At 35.7% G+C, this 18,162-nt stretch overlaps 3 protein-coding genes, 1 long non-coding RNA gene and 1 other non-coding gene across 5 annotated transcripts; 2 read left to right on the top strand and 3 right to left on the bottom strand.

Annotated features, from left to right (window-relative positions):
* Positions 1 to 1,493: 1,493 nt before the first annotated feature.
* On the bottom strand, positions 1,494 to 4,960 carry LOC105116190 (cytochrome b5 isoform A). Its single transcript, XM_011013417.1, has 3 exons — positions 4,738 to 4,960; positions 2,473 to 2,539; positions 1,494 to 2,349 (listed from the first exon to the last, which is right to left on the bottom strand). Exons 1-3 carry the CDS (start codon positions 4,822 to 4,824, stop codon positions 2,102 to 2,104), a joined length of 402 nt encoding a protein of 133 aa, XP_011011719.1. The 5' UTR covers positions 4,825 to 4,960; the 3' UTR covers positions 1,494 to 2,101.
* A 1,867-nt stretch (positions 4,961 to 6,827) lies between these two features.
* LOC105119329 (cytochrome P450 85A1-like) lies at positions 6,828 to 10,172 on the top strand. The gene is made up of 9 exons (XM_011017460.1): positions 6,828 to 7,021; positions 8,022 to 8,343; positions 8,583 to 8,732; positions 8,831 to 9,076; positions 9,170 to 9,256; positions 9,355 to 9,433; positions 9,528 to 9,634; positions 9,719 to 9,843; positions 9,988 to 10,172. Exons 1-9 carry the CDS (start codon positions 6,828 to 6,830, stop codon positions 10,073 to 10,075), a joined length of 1,398 nt encoding a protein of 465 aa, XP_011015762.1. The 3' UTR covers positions 10,076 to 10,172.
* Positions 10,173 to 11,716: 1,544 nt separating this feature from the next.
* On the top strand, positions 11,717 to 14,788 carry LOC105116184 (alpha-1,4-glucan-protein synthase [UDP-forming] 2). Its single transcript, XM_011013405.1, has 4 exons — positions 11,717 to 12,159; positions 13,282 to 13,532; positions 13,638 to 13,806; positions 14,198 to 14,788. Exons 1-4 carry the CDS (start codon positions 11,836 to 11,838, stop codon positions 14,528 to 14,530), a joined length of 1,077 nt encoding a protein of 358 aa, XP_011011707.1. The 5' UTR covers positions 11,717 to 11,835; the 3' UTR covers positions 14,531 to 14,788.
* A 1,010-nt stretch (positions 14,789 to 15,798) lies between these two features.
* LOC105116179 (uncharacterized) lies at positions 15,799 to 17,130 on the bottom strand. The gene is made up of 2 exons (XR_840481.1): positions 16,666 to 17,130; positions 15,799 to 16,369 (listed from the first exon to the last, which is right to left on the bottom strand). It is a non-coding gene; the product is annotated as an uncharacterized LOC105116179 (long non-coding RNA).
* Positions 17,083 to 17,154, bottom strand: TRNAD-GUC (transfer RNA aspartic acid (anticodon GUC)). The gene has a single exon. It is a non-coding gene; the product is annotated as a tRNA-Asp (tRNA).
* Between the last annotated feature and the right edge of the window lie 1,008 nt (positions 17,155 to 18,162).

The following is an 18,162-nucleotide window of genomic DNA, read 5'->3' as shown; positions in this document are numbered from 1 at the left end:
TTGTTGTTCTTTTTTCCCTGTTTCCGTCGGGTATTGCTCTAGTTCTTCACAATACCGGAATCAGCAGGTTCAACCAGGCATGCATAAATTTTAAGTTTGTTAACTGAAACAAACAAACAACCGACATCGTACCATTTGCTTTTACATTCCTGTTGGACTTGATGATTAAGCCGTTGAAGGGAAAGTAAGCAGGAAAATGAAAAAGGAAAGATTGAACAGAAACCTAATCCTGCCTTAAACGTGACATCGCTTTCCATGGAAATCATGGTTAGCTTCTTCTCATACTCTCAATAATCATGAACTTAACCATCTAGATGGTGGCTAAGTGGTAAGAACTTGGAATTAAGAGATTTGCTCCCTCTGTGGTCTCAAGCTCGAGTCCTTGGTTGTTCATATGATGGCCACTTGGAGGCTTACATGGTCGTTAACTTCAGGGCCCGTGGGATTAGTCGTGGTGCGCGCAAGCTGGCCCGGACACCCACATTAATCTAAAAAATAATCATGAACTTAAATAATGGTGAGAGCATCTCTCAACTCTTTCAAGAAAAGTGACGGTACTTTTTTTCTCGATAAGTAACCATGGATGCTTCTGCTCGAAATTTATTTAAACAGGAAGTGATATATATAACATATCATCAAACTATACGTAACTTGGGTGGTATACCGGTATAATATAACTCAGAAGAAGAAATTGTAATAAAACATCATGTTAATATACAAGTCCACACATGATAAACTTGCATAAAAAGGTTTTTAAAAAAAATTGTTGAAACTTCACAGATCTGAGCTTGGATCTACAAATATTATGCAAGATCTGAAGGGATAAGAGGCTTAAGAGACGATATCCTTGAATGCTCTGTTAACTTCAACGACATTGTTTAAACCAGTTTTGTTATTATGGCAGAAGTTTGAGAAGCGTTGAGATTTCTGCCGACAATAAGTATATGGGAACCAGTATAAGCTTGTCTCTTTAGATGATTCCTCGGCTTGCTGATACACTGAGATGCAGGAACAGATGATATCGTGGTGTTTGTTTTTATGTTTAAAAGTGTTAAAAAAAAAAAAATTATTTTTTATTTGAATTTAATATTTTTTTAATGTTTTTAAATCATTTTAATATATTGATTTTAAAAATAAAAAAATATTATTTTAATATATTTTCAAGAAAAAATACTTTAAAATATAATTATTATCACTCTCTCAAATATTTCTAGAGATTATTTTAATATATTAATATTAAAAATAATTTTTAAAAAATAATAAAATATTATTTTAATATATTTTCAAATAAAAAATAATATAAACTCCCCACCCTTCCTCCACTCCAAAACTGGGGGTTACGAAACCATGCTTCATGATCTTAAGCTGGTTCTGCTGCTCGACGCAAGCCCCAGTGGCTCCCCTTCTCCTTTGAAAAAGGGGGGCTCGGATTCCTATACAAGTTCGAATTGTATTTGAATTTACTTCCGCAACATCCTGTTGAAGCTGTATCTAGAACAACTGTGGGAACTGTATCATAGCGGCTGGACAAAACGAGGCATGGATGTGAAAAAAGATGTACAAATATGATACATCTTAAGTACGAAACAGTTCATCCTCCCAAGAGAGAGGAAATTAATGGTCTCATTACCCAATCATCAAACCAAAAAACATATTGATGCTCCTCTCTTTCGTAGAGCAACTAAGGATGCACCATACACAAAATCATCCTCCTTGCATCAAGGCCTTCAACTTCTCTCCGAGCTCCAAGTAGCCTTGGACCTTGATAGGCAACCAAGCCTGCGCAGTGCGCAACAAGTAATCATGCATTATGTAATTAACCTGTTTAAATGTAAACAATAATTAAAAAGAAACGAAGCAAGGTGCTAATAAAAGAAAAAACAGCCAAAACCACGTCATTTACCCCCCCTTTCTTTCAATAATATCATGCGTATGGCACTCCCCATTCATGCTTCAATCTAAGACCCGGTGTAGTCTTCCCAGTCTTTCAAATTTTTTTTATAAATAACAAGGGGCTATTCTCAATCATCATCCCCCTAATTATTCAAAATTTGATACAAAATGCGTTCCCTGCAGAAAGGATAAAAAAGGATGAGCTCCTCTACTTCTTGCGTAAGTATAAGAAGCCAACCACCACTGAGACACCAGCAATGGCTACAGAAACTGTCCAGTATTGCTTTGTCAAATCCTTGAGCTTCTGGGTATAATCTGCTTGTTTCTTGGAGGAGATTTCAAGTTCTGGGATAACAGTGGCAGACAGATCAAGCTCACCAATGAAAAAGGTTTCTAATAGCTCTCTGGCGCTTTTGCTGTGCCCAGCATCTTCAAATTCATCCGTTGCATCTTTGCCTTCAATAACATTGCACAGTGTTAGACTAATAATTAATATCAATAATGCTACGTCATTACATACTTCTTGATATTTTTCACAATGCAATTTCAACTTCATACGATGAAAATGCAAGTAAATACCAGTTGTAGCAAGGATAACATCATCTCCACCAGGGTGCTCATCCAAATATGAACCCACATCATAAACCTGGTATAAAAAAACATTTTAGGTAAACATTATAGAAGAGGAGAAAGTCAGGAATTCATGTCTACTTTTGGTATGAATGACTTCAGTAAAGACATTAAGACCATGACTTCGTGTCTTTAAGAAGTAAGACATAATGATAACATTTCTTGATTCGGTATAACAAAATAGAATGTCAATTCAAGGACACAATCAAATTGCTATGTGATTCAAAAGCAAGGCAAAATAGGGAGTGATTCAAAAATAAATAAGTCTATAGATAATAAATTTAGATCTTTGCAATAGAAACATCAATGGCTACTCTGCATGTACACAACTCCATTGCATGCCAGCAACACAGGTGAAACATTTAAATCATGATGGTAAATCACCAAATATGGAGCATCTTTTACATGCTCCGAATTAGTTGGTAAAGTGAACACTCATGATGTAGGCACAAAAGGCTAGCAGCAGAAAGAAAAATATATACAAGCTGGTGTCATCAATAGTATCCAAGAAAGCATTTACTTCTAACAAACGCAAAGCATCATTTGGTCATATCACAACTGTTCCTGTAAAAAAAATAAAACAATCTAAACCACTAACTTGATGTTTGTTGCCATTATCATTATCCTGACACCATCAAATTCCACATAACTATGTGACGGCATGACTGCCCAACAAGATATCTGCATGTAACTTCAAACTAAAATTTCCTCGTTGGCTCAAACCCAAAGTCAAGACAGACCCAGCACACCCATGAGCAATCTCAGCAATAAAAAAGAGAGGACGAGAACAATAAGAAGAAGATTCACATATGAGAGAAAATAATTTTAGTTTGTACGGGACCAAGGTAAACCTTCCATAGTGCAAACTGCTGATCGCTATAGCAATTACACATAGAAACATCAAATTCGGCATGCGATAGCAATGAATTTAACAGGGACCATATATACTACATACAAGTTCATTCTAAGATGTAAGGAACTAAGGAAGATAACAGATGCCAAGCACCTATCAAAGATGAATTAGCCCAAATGAGAGCATCTAATCATTCTAGAGAACCTCTTAAAGCAACCAGACCAAAAAATTCAAATCACCCAAGGAGCCTTTATCAGCACAAACAGAGACATAGCATTACTGGTTATATAACTCAGCTGGTAAAGTCTAATGAAAGCTCAACTTCCGCCACCTACATCAAATGGGTCATGAAGTTACAGGATACGATAGTAAGTTCTCTTATACAAGAAAAATTCAGGCAGTAAAAAATGTAAAAGATGCTTGGTCAGTGGGCTTACATCTAGGAGGCAAGTAAGGTGCAACAAATTTACAACAAATACAAGTGCTTTTTATCTGTTGTTGTTGAAGCGGTGGTAGTCGATACAGGGTGGTTCGTTAGAGCACACAAAGCATTTCTAATCTAATCATTTTCCAACTGCATACTGCAACTAAATTGGGCCACCCAGACTACTGTTCCAAAGCATGCTAGCGACAGATGTTTGCAATCCAATTTTTATCAAGAAAACATGTGAACTTTTGGTTCAAGTCAAGGGAAAAAGTTTCAATCAGTTTAAATCAGAATACAGACCAAACATTTTAAACAGAAGCGAAGGCAAAGCCCTGCCAACCATTTGCTGTCTCTACAAATTCTACAGCTATTTGAAAATCATCCACACGAGTAGAAAGCCTTTTTCTTTTAGTTTTCTTCAATTCTTCACCACACGGTTCCAAAAGGAGAAATATGAAATGGGACATTCAAGCGAGTAATGGGGATTTGACTTCTCTTTCTTTTTTTGCAAATATAGTAAATGTAACAGAAGGAAATAGAAAAACAATCAATCCAATAGCGCAAATCTCAGTATAGATGCTAGTTAAAAAGTTGAATGTAGCAAATTACGGATTTTCTATACAGGATCCGTTTCCCATACGGAACAATAGTTACAAAGGGCATGTGCGTCCAAACACTCTGAACCTCATGGAAACACTCCAAACTATAGAACAATGAGGAAAAAATAACAAATTGCTCATCTAAATACTTAACCCTTAAGATTGAAATCGTATCACAAAACAATAGAGGTAGCAAATCCAGTAAAGTTTATGTAAGCATAATAAATACAGATTTACATCACTTTGAGAAAAGAGAAGAGGGGAGGATGCCAAGGCTACTACCTACAATTTGAGAAAAGAGAAGAGGAGGGGAGGATGCCAAGGCTACTACCTACCTTGCCATCAATAACGATCCAGCAATCTTGAGGAGTGTTGTGTTGGGCTGCCTCTTGCATCGTGTATAGCTTCGTCAGGGTCGGCATCCTGTTTCTGTTTCTACTCTTATTATTATTAGTCAAACTCTCTCTCTCTCGCCCTCTTTCTTGGAAAGGTTTTTCTTCTTTTTTCCAGATGGTCTTTCGAATATCAAACTTCTTGTTGAAATCTTCTGTTATTAGCTAGTAGTAAATAATATTTTATTATTATTTTTTAAAATTTATTTTTTATATTAATATATTAAAACAATATAAAAACATCTAAAAATTTTAATTTTAAATAAAAATAATAATAAAAAATTTTAAAATATATATTTTTAAAACACCGCATCTTGAGATTAAATTATTTTTTTGAAATATATTAAAATAATATTTTTATTTTAAAAAAATTATTGTTAATATTAAAATCATTTTAAAAAATAATTTTAAATTAAAAAATTAAAAAACACAGTATAAACACGTTTCCAAACCACTCTTAAGTGACAGATTTGTAATGATTGATCGTGCCACTGCTAATACAGCCACAATTTTATCACCGACCAACCCTAGCAACGACCACAAACAATTTTATCACCGGCCAACCCTAGCAACGACCACAAGGCAAATTTATCGTATTAGTAAAATTTTGTTTTTACTCCTATGATGGACCAATGGGCCTTGAGGGTTTTTTCTAATTGGGCCCACAAAACCTTAGACATCTGATGGAACTGTCTTCTGTCTTGGATAAATAAAATTTCCGACAAAAAGAAAAATATAATCATTTTCATCATGTCTTCTATAGTATATACTGGATAACCCTTGAGGTGGTTTTGACTTTTTAAGAGAAAAAAAAATAAAAAATATATTAAAAAAATGGAAATTTTTTTTTTTGCTTATCTGTAAAGAAAATAATTTATTGTTAAAGATTTTTATTTTTACTTTAAGCCATAAACATGTCCCTTACATAATTCTTGACTTGATCAACTAATCTCTCAAACTTGAGGAGATTAATGAAGAAGGTTTTTCAAAAAAATTATTTTTCTTAGTTATTTTTTTATTTAGTTTAGGAAAGTGAATATTTTAGTTAATAATTTTATTTTTCTAGTTCCTCAAGGATTTTTATTGCTTTTTAAAAAAAAATTCTTAGTTTTTTTAGGTTAATTATCCAATTTATTTAAAGAATTATAGATAAACTATTTGAAGAGTAATATTCATTAATAAAATTATAAATTAAGGTTTCATGTGATAACTCTATTCTGTTTTAATTTTATTTTTTTAATTGTTGTCTTTAGTATATTGTGTTTTACTGCGTTTTAAAGTTTGTGTGAGTGACTTTTAAAAACTCAAAAAAAAAAATGTATAAAAAGACATGTTTTGACAGAATTGAACAGACTATGCCGTGATGAAAATTCTAGTTATCTGGGCTCTATTCCAACCATTTGGGCTGGAATTCCTCAACAAGCTGGAAAAATTCCAGATGTTTAGGTTGCCCAAACGGCTGTAATGTTTTTTTTTTTTTTGGGTCCTATTATTATTAATTATGCCCCATCATCAACAGTAACTAAATCCTCTCAATGTATCCATGCATTGCAAGCATTAATTAGCCCAATATACTCCCTAGAGACAGGTTGGCGTTGTTTATTTTTGGTGCGAAAGGGAGGAGCACTGGATTGTGTGATTTTGTTGCCATTATAAGGACAAAAGTTATGCATGGCCAAATGAGCTGGAATTCCCGACTAATTCTGGTAAACCAAATCCTGTCAATATGTCCATGCACTGAAAGCATTAATTAGCCAACCCAATACATTTCCTAGAAACCGATTGTTGTCGTTTAGTCATGGTGCGAAAGGGAGGAGCACTGAATTGTATAATTTTGTTGCCATTATAAGAACAATAACAGTTTAGGTGCATGGCCTGGCCGATACATATATCGTCGGCTCTCTTTTCTTCTGTGTCGTCTTGAAATACTTGTCCAGGGAGACCCCATATTGCACCTCTAGCGAAACATCCGAGCTAGCCAAACAATTTGCAGCATTCTCTTGATTGTGTTTGAGACTTTCCTGGGAGCATCAATGGCAGTGCTATTGGTTCTGGCTTCTTGGTTTTTTGTAGGATTATCTGTCTGCTTTTACTTTGCCTTGAAATGGAATGAGATATGGTATGCAAGGAAAGGGTTGCCACCAGGGACAATGGGGTGGCCACTTTTTGGTGAGACCGCAGAATTTCTAAAGCATGGACCTGATTTCATGAAAAAACAGAGAGCAAGGTGTGATTTTCCCTGTCCAAAATTTCTTGTTGGGATATTAGACAGAGAGTTCAATCATGAAGTTGTCTTCCTTTTTGATGATCCACACGCAAAAATTTCATTGCAACTAAAAACCCAGTGTTTTATAGTAATTCTATCACGTCAGAAGTAGCCTGTAGCGAGCAGAGTACCTTCACTGATTTACTTCGTTATTTTGTTATTTAATAATTTAAAGTTTTCTTCTTTTTTTATATCTTCATTTTCAAGAAATTGGATGATGACGAGTAAGGGAGTCAGACCGTTAGATGAATTATTCCATTTAGGGTTTGTTAGTTTTGCATAAAATATTTTAAGGGAAATGTTTCTAGATTTTTCCGGAATGTGTTTTTAAAAAAAAAAAATTCATATGTAATTTTTCTCCTAAAATATTTTATAAAAAAATTTATCAATATAAATTTTTAAATTTAGTTTATTTATTATAAATATTTTCAACTCATGAAGTTACATAAAATATTTTATAACTAATCATCTAACTATTTTTATTATCATTTTCATCTTATCACCGCCTATTATTTTTTCTTTTAGGTAACCACCACCACTATCTCACCGTAAAACATTTTAATATTTTAAAACAATTTCAAACTCTTAAGGGTCCATTTTTTTCCCTGAATGGAAACCCCTTTTAACTGTTATTCCATTCAGAAACTGATCGCCCTGGTAATTTCTCTAGAGTGTTTTGGAGCTTAACAAAATTTAATTTTGAAATTTGATTAGTCATCATTCATCACACGTTCGGCAGACTTCGTCTAATAAAACTTGTTTTATATATATATATATATATAAATGAACTATTGTAGTGATATATTCTGCTGAATATGAGGTTGCAAATCTCTTTCTGGAATAAAAAAAGTTCATCTGCTAAGAGTTTCGTTCTTGCAACGTTTAAGTTTTATTAAATGTTGGGATTTATTATTTAATTATGGAGGAATTTTATCTAGCTGACACTCTTTTGTCTCGACAGGTACGGAAATTTATTTAGGACACATGTTTTGGCCTTCCCTACCGTTATTTGCACGGATCCAGAGCTCAACAGATATATCCTTCTTAATGAAACCAGAGGGTTAGTTCCTGGCTATCCTCGGTCTTCGCAGGATATTCTAGGAAAATACAACGTTGGTGTTGTGACTGGTTCTGCTCATAAATACCTAAGAGGGTCGCTACTTTCCCTTGTTAACCCTACCATGATCAAAGACCATCTTTTGCTAAACATCGATGAGCCTGTTAGATCCTTTCTTGCCAACTGGGAAGGCAAAACAATTGATCTCCAGGACAGAACCGTTGAGGTTTGTGTATGCAAGCTTTAATGTTTTGGTATATATGTTACTCTCCACTGTAATGTAAGAATTTCAATCTTCAATTGATGACGGCAAAACCAACTCTCTTACATTGAGATCTGGTCAATAGTTGAAGTTCAGGCGATTTTTTATAAAATATTGCCAGTATTGCATGACACTACTTCTGATTTTGATAAATAGATCGAGGTGTATTGATTCTTTTTTCTGTTTTTTGATTCTTTTTTCAGTTCGCATTCGTCATTGCCTTCAAGCTGATCGTTGACAGTCAATCGAGTGTGATTTATGACAATTTCAAATCAGAGTTTGATAAGCTAGCAGCAGGGACAATTTCACTGGCCATCAACATTCCAGGCACTGCATATCATTCTGGATTGCAGGTTCATTATTGAAGACTTAATCCCATCCTGTCACCGATTTTTTTTCCCCAGGTTACAGCAGAATTAACTTTTACATGTTGGAACTGTTGTCTTTACAGGGAAGAACAAGGGTTGTCAAAATGTTGAGACAGTTCATTAAAGAGAGAAGAGGTTCTTCAGTAGTCCACAGTGATATTCTTGGCCAAATCATGAGCTGTGAAAATCAAAAATACCATTTGAGCGATGATGAGATGATCGATCAAATTATAACAATGTTGTACTCGGGTTATGAAACTGTCTCAACTACTATAATGATGGCCCTTAAGTATGTCCATGATAACCCCAAAGCTCTCCAAGAACTAAGAGTGAGCCCGATATTTTAACATTGATCAGGCTTCAAAATTATGTCATCATCGTACTTGGTCATGAGAATTCTTTGATTTGATTAATTCAGCCAGGAAGAACATTTAGCCATTCGAGCAAGACGAAAGCCAGAGGATCCAATTGACTGGGATGACTACAAGGGCATGAGGTTTACTCGCGCTGTAAGCAATTTGAATATAATGAGCAGCACCACCCTACTACTTGGAATTTGAATGCACAAAATTTTTGTCTGAGCTTTTTATGGTCTCCTTCGGTGCAGGTGATTTTTGAAACCTCGAGGCTGGCTGCAGTTGTCAATGGTCTACTGAGGAAGACAAATCAGGATATCGAACTGAACGGTATACGTTTGATTGATGAGTCCTTGTTTCCTACCAGCATTAATACACGCTCTTGTATGTCCGTAAAGTAATGTTAGTACACGGAAATCTTCAGGGTTCCTTGTTCCAAAAGGATGGAGATTGTATGTTTCCTTGAGAGAGATCAACTTCGATCCAATCCTCTATCCAGAGCCTTCAACCTTCAATCCATGGAGATGGATGGTAAGAAGTATTCTCTAGTTCTTTTCCCTCCTATGTGACGCTCCGTGCAAATTGAATGAAAATTTCAGTCAAATGCAATGGCAGGATAATGGCTTGGAGAATCACAACTACTGCTTTATTTTTGGAGGAGGAACCAGGCTATGTCCTGGAAAGGAACTGGGCATGGTTAAAATCGCAACATTCCTTCACTACTTCGTCACACAATACAGGTTGGCTTACCTTGTTTTAGCAGTTTAATTCTATTGCTCAGCTCTCGACCGATAAATTCCTTCATTGCTCTCTTACCTTCTTTATTATTATTATTATTATTGTTATTGTTATAGTTAATGAGATCTCTTTTTTTCTGGTTGCAGATGGGAGGAATCCGAGGGAATAGAGATTGTGAAATTTCCTAGGGTTGAAGCACGTAATGGACTGCCCATAAGGGTGTCAAAGTATTGAAGGCCCGAAAAGAGGAAGATAAAAAAGAACACATATTGCAGGTGACACATTGAATAAGCAAAGCATGTGGTTTCATCTTAACATGCGTGAAGGTGAAACTGCTATGATATTGATTAGAAATACATGTTTTTATTTATCTTTAGAAAGTGTTTTTTACTTTTAAAAATATTAAAATAATATTTTTTTATTTTTTAAATTTATTTTTTATACCAGCCCATTAAAGAATATAATATAAAAATATAAAATATAATTAATTTTAAAAAAAATTAAAAAAAAAAACACCCTCAAACTTTGCAATGTAGGTTGCAAAACAAAAGGAAAATGAAAATGAAGACTGTACTGTTATGGGCCTGCAGTTTCCGCTCGTGTTTCATCTGTACTGCATATAAAGTAAATGGACTAAATAGACCATTAACAGCCCAAGAGTTTAAATAGCATGCATAATCCTCCGAATAGAGAGATTAATTAATTTAATAAACCAGCCCATGGCACTTTTTTTCTGAGACGGCCCCATTACTGCAATTGTAGATTAGTAATGAAGCTGAAGCCCAGCACGCTGACGGCCTCATTACTGTAATCGTAGATTAGTTAGCTGATGGGCGCATTAAGTATAGCCAATCCTTGTGGTCAAGTTTAAGGAAATGGAAATGGAAACTCACGAGCAAAGCTCCAGAGGCAGCTGGATGTGGACATTCTTGTGACCGGTCATGCCCATCAATTCACGGCTTACAAACACGAGGGGGGCGTTGTTATAAACCCAGGGTCCGCCGCCGGTGACTACGGCAACATTACCTATGATGTGAATCCAAGCTTTGTCCTCATGGACATTGATTGCCTCCGTGTTTTGGTACTATATGTTGACGAGCGCATTGATGGTGGGGTTCAAGCCGACAGGATTGGTTTAAAGAAGACGACTGCCACCACTCACTCTCCGTTCCTTGAATCTGCAGCCTGCAGGATTTTTTCTTTTTGTTCCTTTTTCTTTTCCTGGTACTGCATTCGGATTAAAGTCAAAGAGTAACTATTTGCAAGTAAAAACCGAGCTCTTTTACAAACCATGCAGCATTTGTAAAATGTATAATACTAATTCAACACCATCCCGATTTATAAGATATATATATTCACAAATTGTTTGTATATTTAACTGATTTTCACTTACTTTTTCCATTAAAAAAAAAAATGTTTGAGTGACTTTGCCATTTATATTCTACACATATGAAAAGAAGAACCCCTACGCCTCCAGCAACTCAAGCTCCCTTTTTTTTTTGTGTAAACATGTTTTTGAAAAATAATAATACTTTTATTTTAAATTTTTTAGGTCCCTCTTCTTTTAATCCCATTATTTTATAAAAAATCAAAATTAATTGGTTTTTAATTAAGAACTCAATCACAAAAAAATAATAAATATTAAATTTAAAAAATAAATTTTTTTACAAAATCCATCCATAAAAAGATGAACAATGAAATCATGCATAATTAAAAACTCAGGCCTTTTAATTTTACACTGGATACTTAATATTTTATCAGGTCAAAAGAACCTGAACCGTCTCCAAAATATTCCTAAAGACCAGGGACCTAAATGTAAAGATATTCTACATGAGCAACAGAGCTTTTTACGTTTTTACCCGTTGTCCTTCAGAACCTCTCTCCATATATATCGGAGACAACCTTAGGCGCGATACCGCTTTTCTTGTTGAAGTCCATTTGCGCTCTAGTCTTTTGCTTCTAGCCCGTTTCTCTCTCTGTAGTCCGTGCACAAAATGGCAGGATCTTCTGTCAAACCCACTCCCCTTTTGAAAGATGAGCTAGATATAGTGATACCCACTATTAGAAACCTTGATTTCTTGGAGATGTGGAGGCCTTTTTTTGAGCAATATCACTTGATTATAGTACAAGATGGTGATCCATCAAAGATCATCAAGGTCCCTGATGGTTTTGACTATGAGCTCTACAATAGGAATGATATTAATAGGATTCTGGGTCCCAAGGCTTCTTGCATCTCATTCAAGGATTCTGCTTGTCGCTGCTTTGGTTACATGGTCTCCAAGAAGAAGTATATCTACACCATAGATGATGATTGCTTTGTAAGCCGCCGCCCCCCCATTTTTCTTTCATATTTGAATACCCTCTACTGAATTATCTGCTTAATGAAGGGTTTTAGATCTAGTGTCGGTTTTTGCTTAAGTTGACTCAATTTCGGCCAGGTGGCTCTGGAAGGTTTAGTTCAGTAGTATCTGTTTCAGTTTTTGTGGTGTCCTGAATTATGAAAGACTTTTTATTCATTCCTTTTATTTGATCTATGGGTTATGGAGCTTGTAATATAATGGTAGATTTGGAATTTTTGGATCCTCTTTTTCATGGGATTCTGTGTTCCTGTGAGCTATATTTGGAGAAGAGATATAGGAGTGTTGATGGGATTTTGTGGTGTTGGTGGAGTATTGTACTTCCGGTTTGAAAGTCTGGATCTTGAACTTTATGGTGATTTTTTCCCCCGCTGGGTGTTGTTTGTGTCTTGTTGAATGTTAAGTGGGCCCATTTTATAAATCTTGATTGCTTTCAACCGCAGCATTTGCAGTTTAAACGTACAAGAATCGCTTTGCCATATTGATATCGGTCCTCTTGCTTCTTTAGCTAAAAGCATAAAATGCTGCTTGTTTATTTAAATCTTCAACACTGAGCTAGATCTTCATTGACTATCCGTCCGTTCACATAGAAAGGTTAGAATTTGAGGTCATGCTGCAAGATATGAAACCATTGGTAATGAGTTCTTCAATTTAGGCCTTGTTGAAATCCAAAAGAAGAATATTTTGACTGCATGATGCAAATCTGGTCACAAGGTCCTCTTCAGACAATGCCATGCTTTTTGCATCCTAAATAAAAGACTGGATATTGTCTCTATGCATGATAGAGGATCTGATAGCAAAATGGCATCTCAGAAAGCCAGTGCTTTTGTCTTTACAAGCACTTGGCTCGCTATGATGCCCACATGGCTCATCATTTTTCTTGTCAATAGAGTACAATGCTGATGGCATGTTTAATCTATCTTCTGGTAGCTAGCATTAAGAAAAATGAATGAATACAAATGTGATCACAACAAAAGAGAACGAGTAAATAGCTTGATGAAGTCCATGAACATGTTATTTTGATTAACCTATTTTTCTTGTGAAATATCTCATGCTTTTCTTATTTTCTATGTTTATATGCAGGTTGCCAAAAATCCATCGGGTGAACTGATTAATGCACTCGAGCAGCACATCAAAAACCTTCTGAGCCCATCCACTCCATATTTCTTTAACACTCTTTATGATCCGTACAGAGAAGGTGCAGACTTTGTTCGTGGATATCCTTTCAGTTTTCGAGAAGGTGCTCCCACTGCTGTTTCTCATGGCCTCTGGCTTAATATCCCCGATTATGATGCTCCCACCCAGCTTGTGAAGCCTCGTGAGAGAAATACACGGTATTTAGATGTCAACTGGAAGTTAAAATGGTTACATACTTCTTTTCATGTGATTAACAGTGTTGGGGATTTTACCTTATTTATTCATTTCCTTTTACATTTCAGATATGTTGATGCTGTTCTGACAGTACCTAAGGGAACCCTTTTCCCGATGTGCGGTATGAATCTGGGATTCAACCGTGAATTGATTGGACCTGCGATGTATTTTGGGCTCATGGGTGATGGCCAGCCAATTGGACGCTATGACGACATGTGGGCTGGCTGGTGCATGAAGGTGCAATTTCTATGAAATTTCTATCTCATATCATGACTTGTTTTTTATCAAGGTCTTGTTGATCGCAATCTCATCCAAACTACTTTTCACAATGTCCTGTGAGTGAGGAAATGCTAATATTAGACTTTGTTCTGAACTTCTGGGTATCTCAAGAAAATGAAGATTCCTTAGTGCTGAACTGAAACTTGAATCATTCTTCTATTCATTGAATACAAAGCCATGAAAGAAGTCCTATAGATCAGAGGCTTCTATGCTCTGAGAATGATTACATTTTTATTACCCTAATTCCACACAGGTTGCTATCTACAATGGTGGCATTCTATGTATTATGGATACAGAAATATTTTCTGAATGGTTAAACTCACATGTACTGTATTTACTTAATTTGTAGGTCATATGTGACCACATGGGATGGGGAGTCAAGACTGGTTTGCCCTACATCTGGCACAGCAAAGCAAGCAACCCGTTCGTTAACCTAAAAAAGGAGTACAAGGGTATCTACTGGCAGGAAGACCTGATCCCATTCTTCCAGTCTGCAGTTCTTCCCAAGGAATGCGTCACTGTTCAACAATGCTACATTGAACTCGCCAAGCAGGTCAAGGAGAAACTTGGCAAGGTCGATCCCTACTTCATTAAGCTAGCTGATGCCATGGTCACTTGGATTGAAGCTTGGGATGAACTCAATTCTTCAGGGGAAAAATCTTCAAAGAGTACCTCAAAGTAGAGTATTCAAAACCGTGTTGTCTGCCTTTTTAGTACTAAATCTGGTAGCTGCTTCATTGTACCTTTATCATGATGGTCTAGTCGTAGTCCATCATTATTATTTATTGCAAAATTTTCTTACCCTTTTGAGTTGAAGTTTGAGAGCATTCCTAGTGCTTAGCTGGGTGTAACCTTTTCTGCTACATTGCTATCAGCTTTAGATGATATCAGATTTGAAATTGAATTTTTAGCAATGACTCTACACTTGTTTGGAGAATGATTGTGATGACTGGCGAGTTTTAAAACTCGATGGTGGGCCAACAATTTGTTTCCTCCTTATGAATTTAAATTTTGAGATGATGAGATTTTTGGGCAGAATTAATTTGAATTGAAACTCGACAGAAGGGCATTCGGACTTTAACCAGTTGTTTCGTTAGGTGAAAATAATGACCTGGTTTTGGAGTTGGGCCCGCGTGCCTGAACAATTTCAAGAACTTGGAGCCCCACTAGTTAATCATGGCCCAGGCTGGCGTTTTTACCAGCTATCAAGGATCTGATTTCGTTTGGACCCTTGGAAACAATAGTTTTATAGAATTTTTTTATGTTTTAAAGTGTTTTTCAAAAAAAAAAATTATTTTTATTTTAAATTAATATTTTTTTGTATTTTGATATGATTATATTAAAAATAGTTTTTAAAAAATAAAAAATACCAAAACTGCGTGTTGAGAGCGCCAGGCCTGGAGAGGCAGAAGTTTCCTGTGAACAAGAGCGCACTAACAGGCAATCAAATTGAGATTCTTTGCGTGTACACAAGAAAGAAAAAAGCGATGGCTTTTCTACACTGCAAAAGTGCATTCTTTACTTCATATTTTGAGGGACCTGCACCAGGGCTTCAAAGGTCACTGTGTATGTGATGCTGTCCTCTAATTTTAGGAGAAAACACAAGTGAGCATGCTTCAAAGACTTTGCACAAACAGATTTTGGGTCATCCTAAAAGCGGCCTAAGGGGATTTTTATCAATTCAAAACTCAGGAAAAATACATCGATTCGGCTGAAGAAAGGCTTGGACCTGGTTGGTCGATCATATCTGCTTCTCTGTTTGTAACGTTTTTCTTGCATTTTTGGTTTTTCAGGTCGATCATAAGTTTTTGATTTTGCAATTACTACATCCAAACCATGTCCTCTCACGATCGTGAAAGGAGGCACTAATTTAAAACTACCACTATAATATCTGGTTCCATTAACAGAAAATAAATGCTAACAAGCAGTATTGTATAAAAAAATACTTCAAATCTTCAATCTCTGGAGGTTAAGACTTCACCAGACTGATTAATTTTTTTAAAAAAATTATACCATACAGAATTTATTTGGAAAAGCGAACTACTGCAAAGAATAGATTAGCAGAAAATAAATGCTAATAAGCAGTGTTGTATAAAGATGTTAGCTACTGCAAAGAACTTGTTTGCAATTTCTCGTCCCTTTCCCTTAACCTGTGATCTTGGCAAGTAGGGTAGTAGATCTGGATGTGTGCACGCTTCTGGGGATCGGTTATTTTGCTCTGTTCTAGAGGCCCCATTGCGGAAGCTTGGGGATAATGGGTTCTGTTCTGCAATTTCATTTATACTTGCCACCAGTTCTCGAATTAACCTCTAGACAAATGTATTTTTGAAACCAAAAACCTACATTTCTCATGCACAAGAGAAGGAAGTTTTTAAAAATAAGCGTAACCTTTCTGTATCTTTCCCAGCAATCAAGAAGGTATAAACAAATTCTAGTTACAATAACGAAGTAATCAGGAAGAGTCAATAATTTCACGAGTTGAAAGCAGAAGAACAACACGAGCCACTGAGATGCCAGCTTACTGAAAATTGAGGTTATGAAGTTGGATTTTTGTAACATCCAATACCGCCAAATGTAACTAGCGTGAGCGTTAAAGCATTTTAGCTACTAGGGTTAGAGACTTGTATTTGATGTGAGCCAAGCTTATTCAAGTTTCCGCAAGATGAATATCAGAACATGATAAAGGCGTTGCTACAGCAATAATTATTTGCAACAAATGCAAATTCAAAATTGAACTGATTTGAGGAAGGAACCAGGTTCACTTACATCTATCTTGCATGAAAATCTTTTTCCAAGGAAGGAACCAGATTCACTTACATATATGCCATCTATCTTGCATGAAAATCTTTTTCCATGCCAAGTCTTTGTGTGACGGCAACAATTCTTTTGAAATTTCTGCCACCCAATATCAGGAATTTGATCGGAACATGAATATCCATCAGTTGAAGTAATCTGCAGAAAAAGGAACGAACCCTAGAAGAGCTCTAGTGCTTCTTGTCCCCGGAGGCACCGTTATAGAGAGATACGATTGAAATTAATCAAAGACCTCCTCCTCCTTTTGATCCTCTTCCACTCCTTTTGCTTTAGATTTCGCCAAGTCAAACGCGAAATTATTTTGACGCAAAGGAAGAGAGAGGGTTTTAGTGGCGGGAGTGAAAATCACAAGTTCCCTCCACTGGCTAGCTAGATAACTTTTCCGAAACAAAAAAAATTAATTATAATAAGATAAAACATCGCCGTTGCCGGGGATCGAACCCGGGTCACCCGCGTGACAGGCGGGAATACTCACCACTATACTACAACGACCTTGTTGAATGTCTGTTCAACTAATATCTATTTATCTAATATAAAAACTTTTAAATCGATGTGATTCTATGACAAGTTATTTTGGTGAATGGTTTCGCAACAGCTGGCTTGAGAGCTTGCGGTTTGTTGGTGACATACAGTCGAAGTTAATTAATTGAAAAATTGTGCCCAGCAGCAAATGGTGATGGGAGCACGTGCAGTAAGGAAGAGTGATGTTGCGGCATCTTAATTTGGTGCCTCTATCAATCAGCCTCCTTTTTCTTTACGTACGCCAGGGAGTAAATTGACCTCCTCGTTGCCTGGAAGTCCCTGTGCTGCATTAATTTGTATCAAAAAATAAATAATCAAAGGCCTAACCTTCTCGTTTATATTTGTAATTTTACCTCCCAGTACCCTTAATAATCAAATTGTCCTTCTAAAAACCCTCACTATAATAAATATAGCACGACATTTTATCCAAATCAGTAGACTTCTTGACACTCTGATAGTCGTTTATACTCTCTTTTTATTAATTTACGAGACAATAAACGTGCTCTGCCTGTCTCTACATATATACTTGACACGACTTAATTAACACCGTGATCAAAGTGAGAACAGGGACTATATAATAAGAAGTTAATATTGCTGATCCATTAAAAAAAAAAAATCAATGTTGTTTTACATGGTCTCTTATGGACCGAGATTGATAGACATTATCAATACAATGTCAAAAAACAAACTAAAATAATTAACTATCGGTTCTATATATAATAGAACTCTAAGACCATGGAAATTTAAAATTTCTTTTCTCGAACGAATGTAATCGAGAATCTTATCATGTTAGGCGAAAAGAGTAACTGTACATGGAATGGAGTAAATTAGTTATTTTATCCGTGCTATGACCTGCCTTAGTTAAATATTTTTTTCTCTAACAAAAAAAGTTGTAATGTGCAAGCTTTTTCAACGTATATTTATAGTTAAAATAAAAATCTAGTTACATATAGAAAATTTATTCTTATATGTAATAGA

Source organism: Populus euphratica, unplaced genomic scaffold, assembly GCF_000495115.2.
Source record: "Populus euphratica unplaced genomic scaffold, PopEup_1.0 scaffold5.1, whole genome shotgun sequence".
NCBI lineage: Eukaryota > Viridiplantae > Streptophyta > Magnoliopsida > Malpighiales > Salicaceae > Populus > Populus euphratica.
The sequence above is the reverse complement of the archived record's forward strand: the minus strand, read 5'-3'. Positions and strand labels throughout refer to the sequence as shown.

Excerpts from the sequence above, each read along its gene's own strand:
- LOC105116190 (XM_011013417.1), bottom strand. The coding sequence starts at position 4,824 with ATGCCGACCCTGACGAAGCTATACACGATGCAAGAGGCAGCCCAACAC. Across the intron at positions 2,540-4,737 it reads GGATCGTTATTGATGGCAAG|GTTTATGATGTGGGTTCATA; the intron begins GTAGGTAGTAGC and ends TTTTTATACCAG. Across the intron at positions 2,350-2,472 it reads TGTTATCCTTGCTACAACTG|GCAAAGATGCAACGGATGAA; the intron begins GTATTTACTTGC and ends ATGTTATTGAAG.
- LOC105119329 (XM_011017460.1), top strand. The coding sequence starts at position 6,828 with ATGGCAGTGCTATTGGTTCTGGCTTCTTGGTTTTTTGTAGGATTATCT. Across the intron at positions 8,344-8,582 it reads TCCAGGACAGAACCGTTGAG|TTCGCATTCGTCATTGCCTT; the intron begins GTTTGTGTATGC and ends TTCTTTTTTCAG. Across the intron at positions 9,434-9,527 it reads TCAGGATATCGAACTGAACG|GGTTCCTTGTTCCAAAAGGA; the intron begins GTATACGTTTGA and ends GGAAATCTTCAG.
- LOC105116184 (XM_011013405.1), top strand. The coding sequence starts at position 11,836 with ATGGCAGGATCTTCTGTCAAACCCACTCCCCTTTTGAAAGATGAGCTA. Across the intron at positions 12,160-13,281 it reads CCATAGATGATGATTGCTTT|GTTGCCAAAAATCCATCGGG; the intron begins GTAAGCCGCCGC and ends GTTTATATGCAG. Across the intron at positions 13,807-14,197 it reads GGGCTGGCTGGTGCATGAAG|GTCATATGTGACCACATGGG; the intron begins GTGCAATTTCTA and ends CTTAATTTGTAG.